At 44.2% G+C, this 18,018-nt stretch overlaps 1 protein-coding gene across 2 annotated transcripts in view; it reads left to right on the plus strand.

Annotated features, from left to right (window-relative positions):
* Window positions 1-18,018, plus strand: part of CFTR (CF transmembrane conductance regulator) — a 203,874-nt gene that overhangs the window by 124,811 nt on the left and 61,045 nt on the right. For both annotated transcript variants that reach the window (XM_040411444.1, XM_040411453.1), the window contains 6 exons: window positions 815-1,544; window positions 2,946-3,074; window positions 3,536-3,573; window positions 9,109-9,359; window positions 10,173-10,252; window positions 13,225-13,375. In XM_040411444.1, the coding sequence (XP_040267378.1) occupies window positions 815-1,544; window positions 2,946-3,074; window positions 3,536-3,573; window positions 9,109-9,359; window positions 10,173-10,252; window positions 13,225-13,375 (1,379 nt within the window). The remainder of the gene's footprint in view (window positions 1-814; window positions 1,545-2,945; window positions 3,075-3,535; window positions 3,574-9,108; window positions 9,360-10,172; window positions 10,253-13,224; window positions 13,376-18,018) is intronic.

The raw sequence follows: 18,018 nt of genomic DNA on the forward strand, positions 1-18,018 counted from the left end.
AAAGAATAGGAGTGCTACTTTCAGTTAAAAGGGGCCTCTGAAAAATAATTGCTGGAATCTCACTGATAACGTCTCCATTTTTTATACCAGTTTTAAGAAATCTCTCCTATACTTTATAGCAAAAGGAAAATATGACTTTCCCTTTATGTAACATTCATTGCTAAATATTAGAAGATTTATGGTTTAGTCAGATAATAAACAAAGCAGAGTAGTAATGTCATCATATCTCTTCACCTTTTATATCACCAGACTAGACCATCAATCCTTGTGAGAGGCCATCAATATTAGATCAGTATTGGGTCTAAGGCATTAGGCATTCAGGCAGGCGATTGTTGGGAAGGAAGCAACCTCCTCCACAGTAACGCCATCACTCTTCCCCATAATGAATCCTTTTTTTATTTAATCACATTTTCGGTTGCCAGTTATTATTTTAACTCTTGGATAACCTGTTTGATACAACTAAGCCTCTGTTCCCCCTGCCATTAAGGGTTCTAATGGCAGTTCTATCAATGTTGACGGCGAGAGTAGCTTAGCATGCAGTACTATTCTTGCCGTAAAAATTATGGAAACCTCAGTGCAACTTTCAAATCTATCATATGAAGGCATCAGAACAGCGTCTTTGGCTAATGTAATAAACAAGATTAATGATGAAAACATAGCCTAACTTTTTTATATTATAGTCTTTTCTGTAGCTCTGATGTAGATCTGAATAATTAGGAATTAAGCATCATATATCATTTTTTTCTGTGTATGAAATCTATGCACACTTAGTTTTCTTTCACCAGATTTGACTTATTTTGTTTGTTCCTTTTAGCTGCATCTGTAAACTGATGGCCAACAAGAGCAGAATCCTTGTTACTTCAAAACTAGAACAGCTTAAGAAGGCTGACAAAATTCTCCTTCTGCATGAAGGTAGCTGTTATTTTTACGGAACATTTGCAGAACTTCAAGATCAACGTCCTGACTTCAGCTCTCAGCTGAAGGGATTTGATTCTTTTGATAACTTTAGTGCAGAAAGGAGAAATTCAATATTAACTGAGACCTTGAGGCGATTATCCGTCGACAGTGATCCAGTAGTTGTTAGAAATGAAGTAAAAAATAAGTCATTCAAGCAAGCTGCAGAATTTATGGAAAAGAGAAAGAACTCCATTATTAATGGTCGGAAATCAAGTCGAAAATTTTCTATCATGCAAAAATCTCAACCACAAATGAGTGGAATAGAAGAAGAGTCTCCCACAGAGCCGGAGGAGAGAAAGCTCTCCTTAGTTCCAGATTCAGAGCAAGGAGAAGCAAACTTGCCAAGGAGTAACATGCTCAATACTGGCCCAACTTTTCAAGGTCGAAGAAGGCAATCTGTTTTAAACTTTATGACGGGTACATCAGTTTCACAAAACCAAGGTCCTTATGGAAGAGCAGCATCCGTAAGGAAAATCTCAGTAGCCCCTCAATCCAAATTATCACAAGAATTAGACATTTACAGCAGGCGTTCTTCACAAGACAGCGTCCTGGAAATAAGTGAAGAAATTAACGAGGAAGATTTGAAGGTACTGTAAGGGTTATCTATCAGGTTGTTTACTGAGATCTGAATTGGCAGTGGATGTAAAGGTTTCAATGTGGTTATCACAGCAAGCAGTCAAAGAGGAAGTATGCTTTTTAAATAAGAAATACAAATATTTGTTATTGAGCAGTAGAACGTTATGCTTCCTCTCGGATCTAGTGTGCTTTATAGTCTATGAGAGTATATGATTAAATTGATTATTTGGCCTCATTCACATGGCCATATCCTCTTTTTGGAGCACTTGCCCAATATTATACAGACACCCCATTGATTTTAGTGAGAACTGCATTAATGCTTAATTTCCCTCGTGGTGACGCTGTAGAAAAAGTATTGCCAGGTTACAGATTACAGATGATCATTGTGGGTCTGAGCAGGTCAACTAGCTTATTGCTAAGCGACCCTTCTAGCAGAGATTTTCCAGAACAGAGAACCCCTTTAAGTTTGCATTAGGCTTGTGAGCAGCCACGCTGCTTTGCCCAGAGACTACTGCAACTAGGGTTTTCAGTAAAGTTGCATTTGCTAATGAGACCTGTGGCTTCCCAGAACATAACCCATTAAACAAGGAGAAAAACTAGAAATGTATTTTATTCCTACTTTGTTTCCCTGTTTTACACACATTAACATGCATATGATTTATAGTCTCCTATAAGCTTTCATTTTAAAACATTACTTTCTGATCAGTAGATATTTGGCCTCATGTTTGGTACTCCAAGCTTTCAATGCTCAATTATCTGCTTAAATCCAATTGTTCATTGAGGTTTACCATGGTGCTGAGTTTGGGTAGGGATAGCTATTTTGCTATTACCAGAAGCTACGATTTAATCAAGCTTCACTTTAAACATTTTACAAGTTGGCATTGGCATCATCTGATCAGTTTCAGAGCAGCTGGAGTGGCGAAGTTTGCTGATCCCTGGCCTAGACCAAGGGTGGTGTAGAAAAACTGAAGTAGCATTTATAGACAAAATGTAACAAACATTTGATACATTTAGTGCATGGTACTCCAATGGAAACTAAAGAATAACTGACATCAAATACTAACCTTATGATAAATTCATTAAAGTGATTAAAATAAATTAATGTTAGGCAGGACTGTGTTAAAAATTATTTAGAACAAAACTCACTCACCTTTCCAGATGCCCTCTGTTCCAGTACCAGGTCTCCCAGCAATCCCTGTTGTACCAGAAGTGACAGGAATCTGTTCTTGGTGATAAGACTGCTGCAGCCAAACAATGGCTTCAGTGGTCACATGTGCAAGAATGGCATGGCATTGCCTTACATAAGGATTTTTAGTTAGGCTGGACAATTCCTTTAAGTCTCAATTATAATATAGCAAAGTGTAAGTGATTGTAAGCAGGCACTAATTGCACTATTGGATTTTTTTGCACAGGAATGTTTCCTTGATGACACAGACAGCGCAACGCCACTTACTTCTTGGAACACCTATTTCAGATATGCTACTGTGCATAAAAGTCTAATCTTCATTCTTATTCTTGTCCTAGTCATTTTCTTAGTAGAGGTATGTAAAAGTAACATTTATGCTACAGTGAATGGCTGTTATATGGGCAAATGGCAAGAATTCTATGTCAAAGAAAATATAGATATTTTGCAGTTCAGCATTCTACCCATGCTAACATTGACTATACATCCTGCTAGTCATACTGGATTGCTAATGTAAAACTGGAAATGGTAGCTTGCTTGGAATGTACTACATAGCTAACAATTTATCAACCTTCACCTATGTTGTATCATTTTTTATTTTATCATTATTTATATGTCTTTTAGATTTAAAGGGATTGGTGATTTTCATTATTTTAGGTAAATGTGTTCAGTAAATTACAGTTGTACTCCTGAACGTGGCATATAATAATTTGACTGACTGCAGGAAAAGCCAATAATGCCCACTCTATGTAAAATATGTTGGTTTTAGAGGTGTAATATAAATCATATCTAAACAATATCGTTTGTCTTGATTCACAGGTTGCTGCTTCCTTGACTGGTCTGTTGCTGATTAGTCAGTAAGTATATTATTTTTCTAAAAAGATCCTTTAAAGGGATTCTGTCACCTCGTTTTAGCCTATAGAGCTGCGGACATGCACGGCTAGATCGCCGCTAGCATGTCCGCAATATACCTGTCCCATATCTCTATGTGCTTTTATTGTGTTTAAAAAATGATTTTATAGATATGTAAATGAGCCTGGTAAGGAGCCCAAGGGGCTGTACTAACCTTCTTGGAGCCCAGCCATGCCCCCTGTGAAGGAGCCCAGCACTGCCTGCGTCCTCCGAATCTTCTCCTTGCTCACAGTTAGATCGCCGTAATCTCGCGATCCGCGAGCTCGTGCATGCGCAGTGCCGGCATAGTGTTCCTTCCCTGTGCTGGCATCAGCCTCAGGGAAGGAACTGTGCATGCGCGAACTCTCGCATCGCGAGATTACGGCGATCTTACTTTGTGAGCAAGGAGGAGATTCAGAGGAAGCAGGCAGTGCTGGGCTCCTTCACAGGGTGCCCAGCTCGGTGATCAGATCCCGCCTGGTTGCTGGGGGAACTGGGGACGCCGGCCGTGCGGAAGATACATGCACAGCCGGTCCGTCCCGCCCCTTATCACCAAGGAGACGAGGACGCTGTGCACGTCCTCGCTCCTGCACAGACACGGGACGCCGGCGGCACTGAGGAGAGCGAGCGCCCCGGCGTCTCGTGACAATGCACCTAGGTTTTAACAAAGAAAAATAATAGGAAAAAAATATATTTTTCATCTGATCTGAGGTCTGCTAAAAATATTTTTTTCTTATTTTTCATTAGCGGAGAAAAAAAAGAAAAAATATATTTCAGCAGACCTCAAATCAGACTCCTAAATCAGATCCCCAATCCTCACCTGACCTAAAATAAGATCCCCAGACCTCATCAGACCTCCAAATCAGACCCCCAGTGTCAGACCCTCAGTGCTCAGATTCCCCCCCAATGCTCAGATCTCCCCCTTCCCAGATCTGACCCACCATGCTCAAACAAGACCACCCATGCTCAAATCTTATCCCCTATGTTCAAATCTGAACCCCCATGATCAAATCTGAACCCCCATGCTCAGATCTCCCCCCATGCTCAGATCTCCCCCCATGCTCAGATCTCCCCCCCATGCTCAGATCTCCCCCCATGCTCAGATCTGACCGCCATTGCTCAGATCTGACCCCCATTGCTTAGATCAGACCCCCATTGCTCAGATCAGGACCCCTCCATGCTCCGATCAGGACCCCCCACGCTCAGATCAGACCCCCATTGCCCTGATCATGACCTCCCCCCATGCTCAGATCAGAACCTCCCATGCTTAGATCAGACCCCCATTGCCCAGATCAGGACCCCCCCATGCTCAGATCAGACCCCCATTGCCCAGATCAGACCCCCCCCCAAGCTCAGATCAGAACCTCCCATGCTTAGATTAGACCCCCATGCTCGGTTCTATAATTAAAAAAAAATCTCTTCCCTCTCCTGATCAGGCACTGGACTCCTGCTACTCTGCAGGTCTGACATGCTCTCCACTGTGACCTGATGAGCACAACGTACTACGTTCTCACACTGTGTGCATCAGGTCATAGTGGAGAGTAAGATGGAGCTGCAAAGTAGTAACCTGATCAGTGCCTGATCAGGAAAAGAGATTTGAGTACTTGAAGAAGAGCCGCACTTGAAGAAGCAAAGAGCCGCATGTGGCTCAAGAGCCACAGGTTGGCCACCCCTGCACTAGTTCTTCCTCTGGGCCTTGCGTGCTGCGGGAGGATACCATCAGGTGATTTATACCTAGGGAACGCCCACGTCATGCTGTTAACCATTTCATTACCATCATACCACAAACAACAATACAAATCATTCAAAGAAGGGTCACTTACAGAAATACAGGCATGTCATTCCTATCATTAAGACCTAAAGTGCCCATCACATTCATTTTCCGAAATAACATTGCTTCCTTCCTAAGCAATTCTTTGTGTTGATCTTTGTGTCAATTAGGGTTAGTGGTTTTGTTGGGCATTTTTTAGGCATTTTTGCCTATATAGTGAGGGTCATTTACGAACAGTTTACGCATCTTTTTGATGTAAAATTGTTGCAGGACCTGGCAACTTTTTTAATGCTCGTGTGACAATATTTGTTGCATGGGCATGTTTAGGCCACGTTCTGCACAAAGGAGTATCAAGGGACTGGCGGGGGCAGAACGGGGCATGACGAATGCTGTACTAATTTTACATCAGGAAAAAGGCGTGAAAGTTGCCAAAACACTACACCACCCAGGAGCTGGCCGCTTACACAGAAGTGCTTGGTGATCACGCTGGGAGCTTGCAGTGACGTTATCACGCTCAGCGCAGGTCCTTCGGCAGGTCTTTTCCACTCAAGAGAGGAGCAGACTGCAAGTGGATGAGGTGTTTATTTTTTTCCCATTCTTTAGCCACCATTTTAGGAAAATGATTTGTTACCACAAAGCGCAAGTAAATTCGGCTTCATGGCGAATCGAACTTTTCCTAAACTTCGGCTTGAATTCCACTTTGCATTTTTCGATTCGCTGAACACTAGTCTTTATAAATATCCCCCAGTGTGTTTTATGGCCTTGCTTTTTTTTCCCTTTGGTTAATCAGTAAGTGCTGGCATCTTGGATGAGAAAACCATAATTTAAGATAACAAATTACTGTTCAAGGCCATCATCGATGGCCTAGTCTGGGCTATTGGTAGAATGCAGAGCTGTCATTTAGCATGATTGATTTTTCCATTCAAGTCAATGGGTCAGTGAAAAAACACGGATGCATACAAGATTGCCATCCGCGTCCGTCATCCTTGTCCGTAGGCTACTTTCACACAGACGGATCCGCTGATCCGTCGGCATAAAAGCTTTTTAGATCTGATTTTTCACTTCGTGAAAACTCAGATCCTGACAGTACTGTATATTCTAACACAGAGGCGTTCCCATGGTGATGGGGACGCTTCAGGTTAGAATATACTAAAAGAACTGTGTACATGACTGCCCCCTGCTGCCTGGCAGGTGCTGCCAGGCAGCAGGGGGCAGACCCCCCCTCCCTCCCCCCCTGTATTTAACACATTGGAGCCAGTGCGGCCGGCCCCCCCTCTCTCCCTCCCTTGTATTTAACACATTGTTGGCCAGTGTGGCCGGCCCCCCCTCCCTCTCACCCTTGTATTTAACACATTGGTGGCCAGTGCGGCCGGCCCCCCCTCCCTCCCCCCCTTCTAATTAAAATGACCGACCCCCCATCATTGGTGGCAGCGGAGAGTTCCGATCGGAGTCCCAGTTTAATCGCTGGAGCTCTGAACGGTTACCATGGCAGCCAAGACGCTACTGCAGTCCTGGCTGCCATGGTTACTTAGCAACTTTAGAAGCATTATACCTACCTGCGATGTCTGTGACTGGCCGGGCGCTCCTCCTACTGGTAAGTGAAAGGTCTGTGCGGCGCATTGCTTATAGCACAGACCTTTCACTTACCAGTAGGAGGAGCGCCCGGCCGGTCACAGACATCGCAGGTAAGTATAATGCTTCTAAAATTGCTATGTAGCCATGGCAGCCAGAACTGCAGTAGCGTCCTGGTTGCCATGGTTATCAATTAGAGTCCCAGCGATTAAACTGGGACTCCGATCGGAACTCTCCACTGCCACCAATGATGGGGGGTCGGTCATTTTCAATTGGGGGGAGGGGGGGCCGGCCGCACTGGCCACCAATGTGTTAAATACAAGGGAGGGAGGGGGAGCCGGCCGCACTGGCCACCAATGTGTTAAATACAAGGGAGGGAGGGAGGGGGGGCCGGCCGCACTGGCCACCAATTTGTTAAATACAAGGGAGGGAGCGAGGGGGGGGGGGCGGCCACACTGGCCACCAATGTGTTAAATACAAGGGAGGGGAGGCCGGCCACACTGGCCACCAATGAGTTAAATACAGGGGAGGGAGGGGGGCCGCACTGGCCACCAATGAGTTAAATACAGGGGGGGGAGGGAGGGGGGGGGTCTGCCGCCTGGCAGCACCTGCCAGGCAGCAGGGGGCAGTCATGTACACAGTTCTTTTAGTATATTCTAACCTGAAGCATCCCCATCACCATGGGAACGCCTCTGTGTTAGAATATACTGTCGGATCTGAGTTTCACAATCTAACTCAAAACCGATGGTATATTCTAACATAGAGGCGTTCTCATGGTGATGGGGACGCTTCAAGTTAAAATTTACCATCGGATTGGAGAAAACTCTGAGCCGATGGTATAATAGGGACTCCTGACTTTACATTGAAAGTCAATGGGGACGGATCCGTTTGCAATTGCACCATATTGTGTCAACGTCAAACGGATCCGTCCCCATTGACTTGCATTGTAAGTCAGGACGGATCCGTTTGGCTCCGCACGGCCAGGCGGACACCAAAACGACATTTTTTTCATGTCCGTGGATCCTCCAAAAATCAAGGAAGACCCACGGATGAAAAAACGGTCACGGATCACGGAACAACGGAAATCCGTTTTGCGGACCGCAAAAAAAACCTCTGTGTGCATGAGGCCTAATACCGTTTTTTTCTTTTTATTGTAAAATTGCATAATGGAGATTTGATTTAAAAATTCTTTTGTTTTTATATTTTCAAAAACTTTTGTACTTTTTTATCTTTTTTTATATTTAAGGGACTTAAATATGTGATCATTAAATCTCAACATTAAGTCACCAGGAGCAGTCCACTCCTGGTAAATGACCTTTCAGATGCTGTGGTTGCAATTGACCACAGCTTCTAAGGGGTCAAATGCCTATGATTGGAGTTATCTCCAATCAATGACGCTACCATTAGGTGTCTGCTGTATACTACAGCAGTCACAACTGGATATGGTGACCTCAGCTCCATGATTAAAACCCTGACTTCCACCATAGTTATTATTATTTGGGTTTTTATGAGTCAAAAAAAGCCTCCCTAATGTAGGTTATTATGTGGTCACTTGATTGAGATTCCACACCCTCTTTGCACTCATATGCGCTTAGTATTTGTGCACACACACTGGCTCATAAAGCTTTATGTGATCTACCATTGTGGAAAACCACTTTACCTCTTATGTCATCCCTGTTTTCTTCTAGATTGTAATCTCTTGAGAGCAGGGCCCTTAGTCCTATTGATTGAATTGTTGATTACTGTAGATTGTTACTGTATAATATCAGACTTTGCACATCAGTCCTGTGAATTACAAAGTGTTACAGATAATTTACCCTTCAGAACACATGCAAAGAAATTCTGTATATCATTAAAAAAAATCATATAAATTTAGACTTTCATATTAACACAATCAAACGCATGATGGAGAAAATTGGATATTTTGTATACATATTAATTAGTAAAGAAAATGTAAGGCTACATTTACATTATTATTAATAATTCAGAGTCCATCATGATTTCCGTCATTTAGTACTATTTTTTTCCATTTAATTTGACATAATCTGCAACAGAGGCTCCAAAAGGACCCTCAGAAACAGACTTAAAGCTAACTTTAGTTGAAACATTCTCCTTAATTTAGGGTTTTCAAAAATACTTTTTTTCTTCTCTCATTTAGAAGCAGTCCTGAAACGAATAAAACAAGTAACGGAAATGAAACCTCTAAGGCACCAATAATCGTGACCTCAACTAGTTCCTACTATGTGTTCTATATCTATGTTGGTGTGGCGGACTCTCTGCTGGCAATGGGAATATTCCGTGGTATACCACTGGTGCATGGTCTCATATCTGCCTCCAAGGTGTTGCATCAGAAAATGTTAAATGCCATTCTTCATGCCCCAATGTCTACTTTAAATACAATGAGAGCTGGTATGTCCATAGGTTACTAAAGTGTGGGCATCAGCCTCTTAAAAGAAGGGCATTGCTTATGACTCTATGATTCTTTCTATTCTCTTTTCCTTTCTTGGGAAACAATCTGTCCTATGGCCTATGGAAACTGTGCTTTCTCCTATATTTCTTATCGGGAAGCCTTGTAAACCTCCAGGTATTTACTCTCTATATTCTGCACTATTCATTGATTGCATTCTTTCATTCATTTCTTACATGCGCTGGGACAAATTTTGCATCTAGGATACTAAATCGTGAGAACTAAAAACACTATAGTAATTGCATGGCCTCATACACACAACCGTTCAGTTTTTGCGGTCCGCAAAACATGGAAGTCGCCCGTGTGCCTTCCGCAATTTGCGGAACGGAACAGGCAGACCATTGTAGAAATGCCAATTCTTGTCACAAAACGGAGAAGAATAGGACATGTTATATTTTTTTGGCGGGGCCACGGAACGGAGCAACGGATGCGGACAGCACACGGAGTGGTGTCCTCATCTTTTGCGGCCCCATTGAAGTGAATGGGTCCGCACCCGAACTGCAAAAACTGATGCTCGGATGCGGAACCAAACCACGTTTGTGTACATGAGGCCTATACCAAAGGTTTTCTACATGTACTGTGTCAGAATAATTTTGCCTTTTGATTGACTTGAAAATATTCAGTCATTTGACTTTTCTCAGGCTGTTGTGAAAAATAAGAAGGCAAGCCAAGTAGATCCAAATATGAATATGTTCTTTTGTAGGGAGAATGTTGCACAGTCATATGGTGTTTTTAATGTGTTCTGTAAATTACAGGGCGGATCCTTAACAGATTTTCAAAGGATATAGCTATCTTAGATGATCTCCTGCCTCTTACAATGTTTGACTTCATACAGGTGAGTCAAATATTTAGCCATGTGAAACATGTGTTAGGACCCTTGTACGTGGGACGATGATTGGGAGTGAGCATTGCATCTTTTAGGTAGCATTAAAAATGCTCATTTGTCAGCAGCAATACATCCAGCGTAAACAGGGGATGTGACGCCAACAAATAAAACTATATGAGCATGAGCAATCCCATTACCAATCATTCATCCCTATAAAGATAATTGCTGTAGGCAACAAGCGCCAATCAATATGCTGTTTCGTAGATTGCCACTCATTACGGGGAAAAATAGCTACCTGTGTAAAAGGACCCTATAGCCTCTTTCAGATAGACAATCATAAACTCGTAGGTGTTCCGGATGGTGAACACAGATGACTTCTTAAATGGACCACACATGGATGGAATCTATGTATAGTCCATTTTTCCTGCAGACCAATTAATTCAGTGGGTGAGTGTTCAGTTCAAGTGTTGGCTAAACTCCAACGGAAACTTTGCCCAGCTGAAAGTGCCCTTAATACTGTACTTATAGGACTCTGTAATGCTGAATTCACACAGAGCATTTAGGTCAAGTTTGATATGGCAAGTTATTTGTTGCAATATGGCAATATTTGCTCTTAGCCAATGTGAAAATAGGATGTTCTCTACGCTGTATGTTTTTTTTATTTTTTTTTACTGATTTTGTTAATGCCATTTTTTTTAAAATAAAGCCTTAAAATACATGACCAGATTTTCTGTAGCATTTTATAGTTTCTTTTTTTTGCCCATTTAGCATGTTTCTGCACCTGCTGTTTTTAATAGTATTGTATATATAAAGTTATATGCCCCCTGTATTGTAACTTCCTCTGTTCCTCTGTACAGCAGTATGGGAACAAAATTATTATTTTTTTTTAAACATGTGATGCAAAAGTAGCAATAAAAAAGCCAGCACATACTGCACTGCATTTCTTTAAAGCTTCAAAAAAGACAATTGATGCCCATGAGAGAAAAATGCCAGGCAATGAAGGAAAAAGGTAGACCGAGAAAAACAGGCTATTGAAAAAAAATTCCTCAAGGGTTAAAAACACTACCCAAAAAATGTCAGTTTGTCCTGCATTTAATATTTCCCATAGACTTTCATACAACATCTGAGGTTGGTGTTTTACCCTAAAAATGCAGTAAAAAAGCAACAGAAAAAAACCCACAAAGCTCCACAAAAATGGCAAAAAAAACTTCCAGTTCGGCCTGTTACCCTGCAAGTTGATCCAGAGGAAGGCAAAAAAAACAAAACTGTGAGGTAGGAGCAAATTTTCCTCACTTAAGGGGAAAAAATTCCTTCCCGACTCCAATAAGGCAATTAGAATATCTCCCTGGATCAACGACCCCTCTCTAGTAGCTAGAGCCTGTAATATTATTACACTCCAGAAATACATCCAGGCCCCTCTTGAATTCCTTTATTGTACTCACCATCACCACCTCCTCAGGCAGAGAGTTCCGTAGTCTCACTGCTCTTACCGTAAAGAATCCTTTTCTATGTTTGTGTACAAACCTTCTTTCCTACAGACGCAGAGGATGTCCCCTCGTCACAGTCACAGTCCTGGGGATAAATAGATGATGGGATAGATCTCTGCACTGACCCCTGATATATTTATACATAGTAATTAGATCTCCCCTTAGTCGTCTTTTTTCTAAAGTGAATAGCCCTAATTTTAATAATCTTTCAGGGTACTGTAGTCCCCCCCATTCCAGTTATTACTTTAGTTGCCCTCCTCTGAACCCTCTCCCGCTCTGCTATGTCTGCTTTGTTTACAGGAGCCCAGAACTGTACACAGTACTCCATGTGTGGTCTGACTAATGATTTGTAAAGTAGTAGGAATATGTTCTCATCACGGGCATCTATGCCCCTTTTGATGCAACCCATTATCTTATTGACCTTGGAAGCAGCTGCCTGACCTTGGTTTCTACAGTTTAGTTTGCTGTCCACTAAAATCCCTAAGTCATTTTCCATGCCAGCGTTATCCAGTGTTTTACCATTTAGTATGTACGGGTGACTTGCATTATTCCTTCCCATGTGCATAACTTTACATTTGTCAGTGTTAAACCTCATCTGCCACTTCTCTGCCCAAGCCTCCAATCTATCCAGATCCCTCTGTAGTAGTATACTGTCCTCATCAGTGTTAATTACTTTACATAGTTTAGTGTCATCAATTATTTAACTCTCAGAGCATACTCTATGTAACAGTCCATCCCTTTTCCCATAACTATACGGGGTATAGAGGTGCCAGGTTCTGGTGCATGAGGGGGCTTATAGCCTCACGATCCTCCCATACATATGCATGCTTGACTCATGTAGTGAATGGGCAGAGGTGAGAAAGCCACTGCCAGACACCAGAGTCTCACTTTTCAGGATGAAATGGTGATAATTGTAATATAAGATGCAATGTTATCTAAGACGCAGTAATGATTTTGTAAGATAATTGTTTCATCATATACCATGTAAAAGATACACTATGTTGTATATAAAAATATGGAGAAATCCAGCTTCCATAAAAATCAATGTCATGAGTTAGTGTCTGTATGTAATGACCCGAAACGTGTAGACTCTGTTGTCTGTGTGTATGGCTTTTTATCTTTTTGCATAAATAAACTATGGATTTTTATGAAAGCTGGATTTCTCCTTATTTTTGTGTCAAGTTTGGACACCCGATCCAGGTGTTACCAGTGCTTCCAGGAATTACCCATAGGTGAGCTGGACTTGTACTATTATATAGTGTATATATAGGCCATAAATCTGGTAGTACAATACAACTATATAAATATGTCACCTATGGGCAATGCACCATAGACTATATGCTATCGATTGCTCAGGGGCAACTTGCTAATACTAAGTATAGTGGTGGTTTTAAGGAGTTATGCTCCGTGGTTAGTGTCTATTAATCATCTTTCCATGTGTGATTTTTTTTTTAAGTAATCCCTGTCAAAACGTTCTTTCTTTTCTCTTTACAGCTGTTGCTTGTTGTGATAGGGGCGATCACAGTGGTTTCCATTTTGGAGCCTTACATCTTCTTGGCTACTGTCCCTGTGATTGTAGCTTTTGTTTTACTAAGATCCTATTTTCTGCACACCTCCCAGCAACTGAAACAGTTAGAATCGGAAGGTAAGGACAACAGAGACACATTATCTGAAGGGCAAACATGACTTTCCTGGAGACACAATATTATCTAGTCCTCTTCCAACATGCATTTATTCTTCCTAATATACATATTGATTTAGGTTGATCACATGGAATGCAGGGAGGAGGGCGTCTAATGCTGATGTCAACAGATGAGGATTGACAGAACAATTGTTCATGGAAGCCCACACCCTAAATACTTCTATGTTCACAGACTTCATGTCTTAGGTGTGAAATGTGCCAGCTCAGTTTATGCAGGCACATACAATTCACCTTTTCAGTACAAACATTTGCAGTAATGCTGACCTTACAAGTAACCGTTATTGCAAAATAAAAGGGAGAGACTCATCAAAATAAAATGCAGCAGGTGCCCATTGCAGCTTAAAGAGAACCTACCACCATGAAATGCAGTGTAAGGCTACTTTCACACTAGCGTTTGAAGGCTCTCACAAGCGGCCCCAAACGGATCCGTAGAGCCCCAATGCATTCTGAGTGGATGCGGATCCGCTCAGAATGCATCAGGATGGCTCCGCTTGGCCTCCGTTCCGCTCAGCAGGCGGACATCCGAACTCAGCTTGCAGCGTTCGGGTGTCCGGCTGGCCGTGCGGAGACAAACGGATCCGTCCAGACTTACAATGCAAGTCAATGGGGACGGATCAGTTTGAAGTTGACACAATATGGTGCAATTGCAAACGGATCCGTCCCCCATTGACTTTCAATGAAAAGTCTGGACGGATCCGTCTGAACTACTTTCACACTTAGAATTTTTTCTGAACTATAATGCAGACGGATCCGTTCTGAACGGATCCCAACGTCTGCATTATAGGAGCGGATCCGTCTGTGCAGACAGCAGACGGATCCGCTCTGAACGCAAGTGTGAAAGTAGCCTAATCTGCTGGCAGCATGTTATAGAGCAGGAGGAGCTGAGCAGATCGATATATAGTTTTATGGGAGAAGGTTCAGTATAACTTAGCACTAGTAGCACTACTGAGCTCAGTAGTGGGTGGTCTTATCAGTTGTTGACGGCTATCTCTATACAGGGAAAGTTGTCAATCATTGATAAGACCACTCACTTGGCTACTAAGCTCCGAAAGAGCAGAGATGTTACCAAATAAATTTCAAGTTGTGCTGAATCTTTTCCCATAAAACTATATATCAATTCTGCTCAGCTCCTCCTGCTCTCTAACAGGCTGCCTGCGGGTTGCATGCTGACAGGTTCCCTTTAAAACATTTAGGGCCTATGAAAAATAGGGTTTAAATCTTTACTGTAGTTTTACACCATCTTTGATAAATCATCCTTGTTAGGGCTCATGCACACAACCGTATGTATTTTGCCGTCCACAAAAAACGGATCTGCAAAAAATACGCATGACATCCGTGTGCATTCCGTATTTTGCGGCCCCTGATAGAACAGTACTATCCTTGTCCGTAATGCGGACAACAATAGGACATGTTCAATTTTTTGGCGGAACAGAAATACGGACATACAGAAACGGAATGCACACGGAGTAACTTAAGTTTTTTTTTGTGGACCCATTGAAATGAATGGTTCCGTATACGGTCCGGAAAAATTTGATCAGCTGTTTGAGAAGGCAGCAGCGCTCCAGCGCCGTGGCCTTCTCACTGTTTACCACTGGCCCAGTGACATCACGACTAGTATCAACTTGCCTGGGCGGGGCTAAGCTCTGTTCACTTGAAGAATACATTATTTCTAAAAGGTGCCCGAAGCCTTCCTTTCCTACTAAAAGGATCATATTTACCTGCTCTAGACTTCTGTGTTGGCTCCATCTTCCTAGCTGGGGTTTGTTTTATTCCTCATCATCTTCAGCCAACCCCTAGCTTCAAAGTGTCTCTTGTGCACACATCAATGCCAACAGGGCTGGTCTAGGTGAAATGGGGCCCTGGGGTGAAAAACAATAAGGGCCCCCCCCCCCATGACACTTGATGACTTTTACAGAAGAAACTGTATATTTTGGGGCACAGTGTAGCGGTATACTGTATATTGTGGGGCACAGTGTAGGCTATATGTGTATAACATAAACATAATTCATATGAAAACTTACAGTTACTTGGCTTGGCCCTTGGGGATCTCGGACGCCACTTCCACACTTTGGCCGGGGGCTCGGCGGAGCAGATGTTGCTTTTTATCCTAATGAGAAAGATTTCATAATAAGAATTTGGAGAAGGGGCAGAGGGATAGCAGAGCAGGGAGAGGATGGTGCTGCTACTAGGGGGTCATACCATGGGGGAGTAATAAAGCCCACCATAATGCCCCCCCAGTAGAAATAATTCTCCTTATAATGTGACAGTGCAAAAAATCCCCCCTTGTAATGCCCCCAGTTGAGCTAATGTCCCCATAGTGCTCCCATAATGTGCCAGTATAAAATACCCCTATATAGTGACCCCAGTAAATGTCCCCATAGTGCTCCTCTCCCCCCTAGTGCCCCCCATAATGTACCAGTATAAAATGCCCGATATATAGTGCGCCAGTAGATGCCCTCAGTGTCCCTCATAATTTGTAAGCATAAAATACCCCTTCTCAGTGCCCCCGTAGATGACCACATAGTAGTCCTCTCCCCCCTTCCCCATAGTACCCACCACAATGTGTCCCAGTATAAAATGCCCCTATACAGAGCCTCCATATAAAATAACCGTTCTTTGTGGCCTCAGTAGATGCCCCTATAGTGCCACCAATAATGTGCCAGTAAGAAGTGCCTCCATAGATGTCCCCAATAATGTGCCAGTAAAATGTGCCCTCATAGATGCCCCCCAATCATGTGCCAGTAGCCTGAGGCCCCATCAACATGTGCCAGTAGCCATAGGCGCCCCCCCCCCCCTATCATGTGCCAGTAGCCATAGGCGGCCCCCCCCCCTATCATGTGCCAGTAGCCATAGGGCCCCCCTATCATGTGCTAGTAGCCTGAGCCCCCCATCAACATGTGCCAGTAGCCATAGGCGGCCCCCCCCTATCATGTGCCAGTAGCCATAGGCGGCCCCCCCCTATCATGTGCCACTAGCCATAGGGCCCCCCATCATGTGCCACTAGCCATAGGGCCCCCCCTATCATGTGCCACTAGCCATAGGGCCCCCCCATCATGTGCCACTAGCCATAGGGCCCCCCCTATCATGTGCCACTAGCCATAGGGCCCCCCTATCATGTGCCACTAGCCATAGGACCCCCCCTATCATGTGCCACTAGCCATAGGGCCCCCCCTATCATGTGCCACTAGCCATAGGGCCCCCCATCATGTGCCACTAGTCATAGGGCCCCCCCCTATCATGTGCCACTAGCCATAGGGCCCCCCTATCATGTGCCACTAGCCATAGGACCCCCCCTATCATGTGCCACTAGCCATAGGGCCCCCCTATCATGTGCCACTAGCCATAGGGCCCCCCCCATCATGTGCCACTAGTCATAGGGCCCCCCCCTATCATGTGCCACTAGCCATAGGGCCCCCCCCCATCATTTGCCAGTAGCCACCAGTATTGTACAGAAAAAAAACACATACTTACCTCCTTGGCAGCGATGCGATGCAGGCCTTTTCCGGCCTGTGTCCCTCGCTGTGTACGACTCACAACTGCTGTGGCTTTCTGCAGTGTGCAGACCGGCAAGGAGGGCAGGGGTGAAGAGTGGGTGGAAGATGATGAGGTCCTAGACCTCACATGGAACCAAGGTCATGCGAGTGACGTGTGCAGTTCGGATGAAGAGGTGGTGGTCACACAGAGCCACCAGCACAGCAGAAGAGGGAGCAGGGTGCAAAAGCAGAGTGGTAGTCCCCTAGCCAGTATGCCTGCTACTGCCCACCGCACCCAGGGACTGAGCAAACCAAAGCCACCTCCATTCTTCAGACAATGTGCTGACGACAAAACACGAGTGGTTTGCACGCTGTACAATCAAAGCCTGAAGCAAGGCATGAATGTTCGAAACCTGAGCACCACCTGCATGACTAGGCATCTAAATGCAAAGCATAAGTTGCAGTGGAGGAAACACTTCCAAAACCACGACAGATCTCAGGCTCCTCCTGGTCCCTCTTCTGCTGCAGTCTCGGCCGCTTCCTCCTCCTCTGGAGTGACAGTGGCACCTGCCACCCCGCAAACAGAGGATGTGGCAGCAATGCCACCACGTCCGTCACCATCAGTGTGGTTGGTGCCACTGAGCCTCAAGCCCGGCCTGGTGGTGTGCGATAATGGGCAAAATCTCGTAGCAGCTCTGGGCCTAGCCGGTTTGACGCACATCCCTTGCCTGGCGCATGTGCTGAATTTGGTGGTGTAGAGGTTCTTGAAAAATTACCCCGATATGTCAGAGCTGCTGCAGAAAATGCGGTACGTCTGTTCGCGTTTTCGGCGTTCTCACCCAGCTGCTGCTCGCCTGTCTGCGATGCAGCGTAACTTTGGCCTTCCCGCTCACCGCCTCAAATGCGACGTGCCCACAAGGTGGAACTCCACCTTGCACATTCTGGACAGACTGTGTGAGCAGCAGCAGGCGATAGTGGAGTTTCAGCTGCAGCACACACGGGTGAGTCGCTCTGCGGAACAGCACCACTTCACCGCCAACGAGTGGGCCTCCATGCAGGACGTGTGTGCCATGTTGCGCTGTTTCGAGTACTCCACCAACATGGCCAGTGCCG

Source organism: Bufo bufo, chromosome 1 (genome assembly GCF_905171765.1).
Source record: "Bufo bufo chromosome 1, aBufBuf1.1, whole genome shotgun sequence".
Lineage (NCBI taxonomy): Eukaryota > Metazoa > Chordata > Amphibia > Anura > Bufonidae > Bufo > Bufo bufo.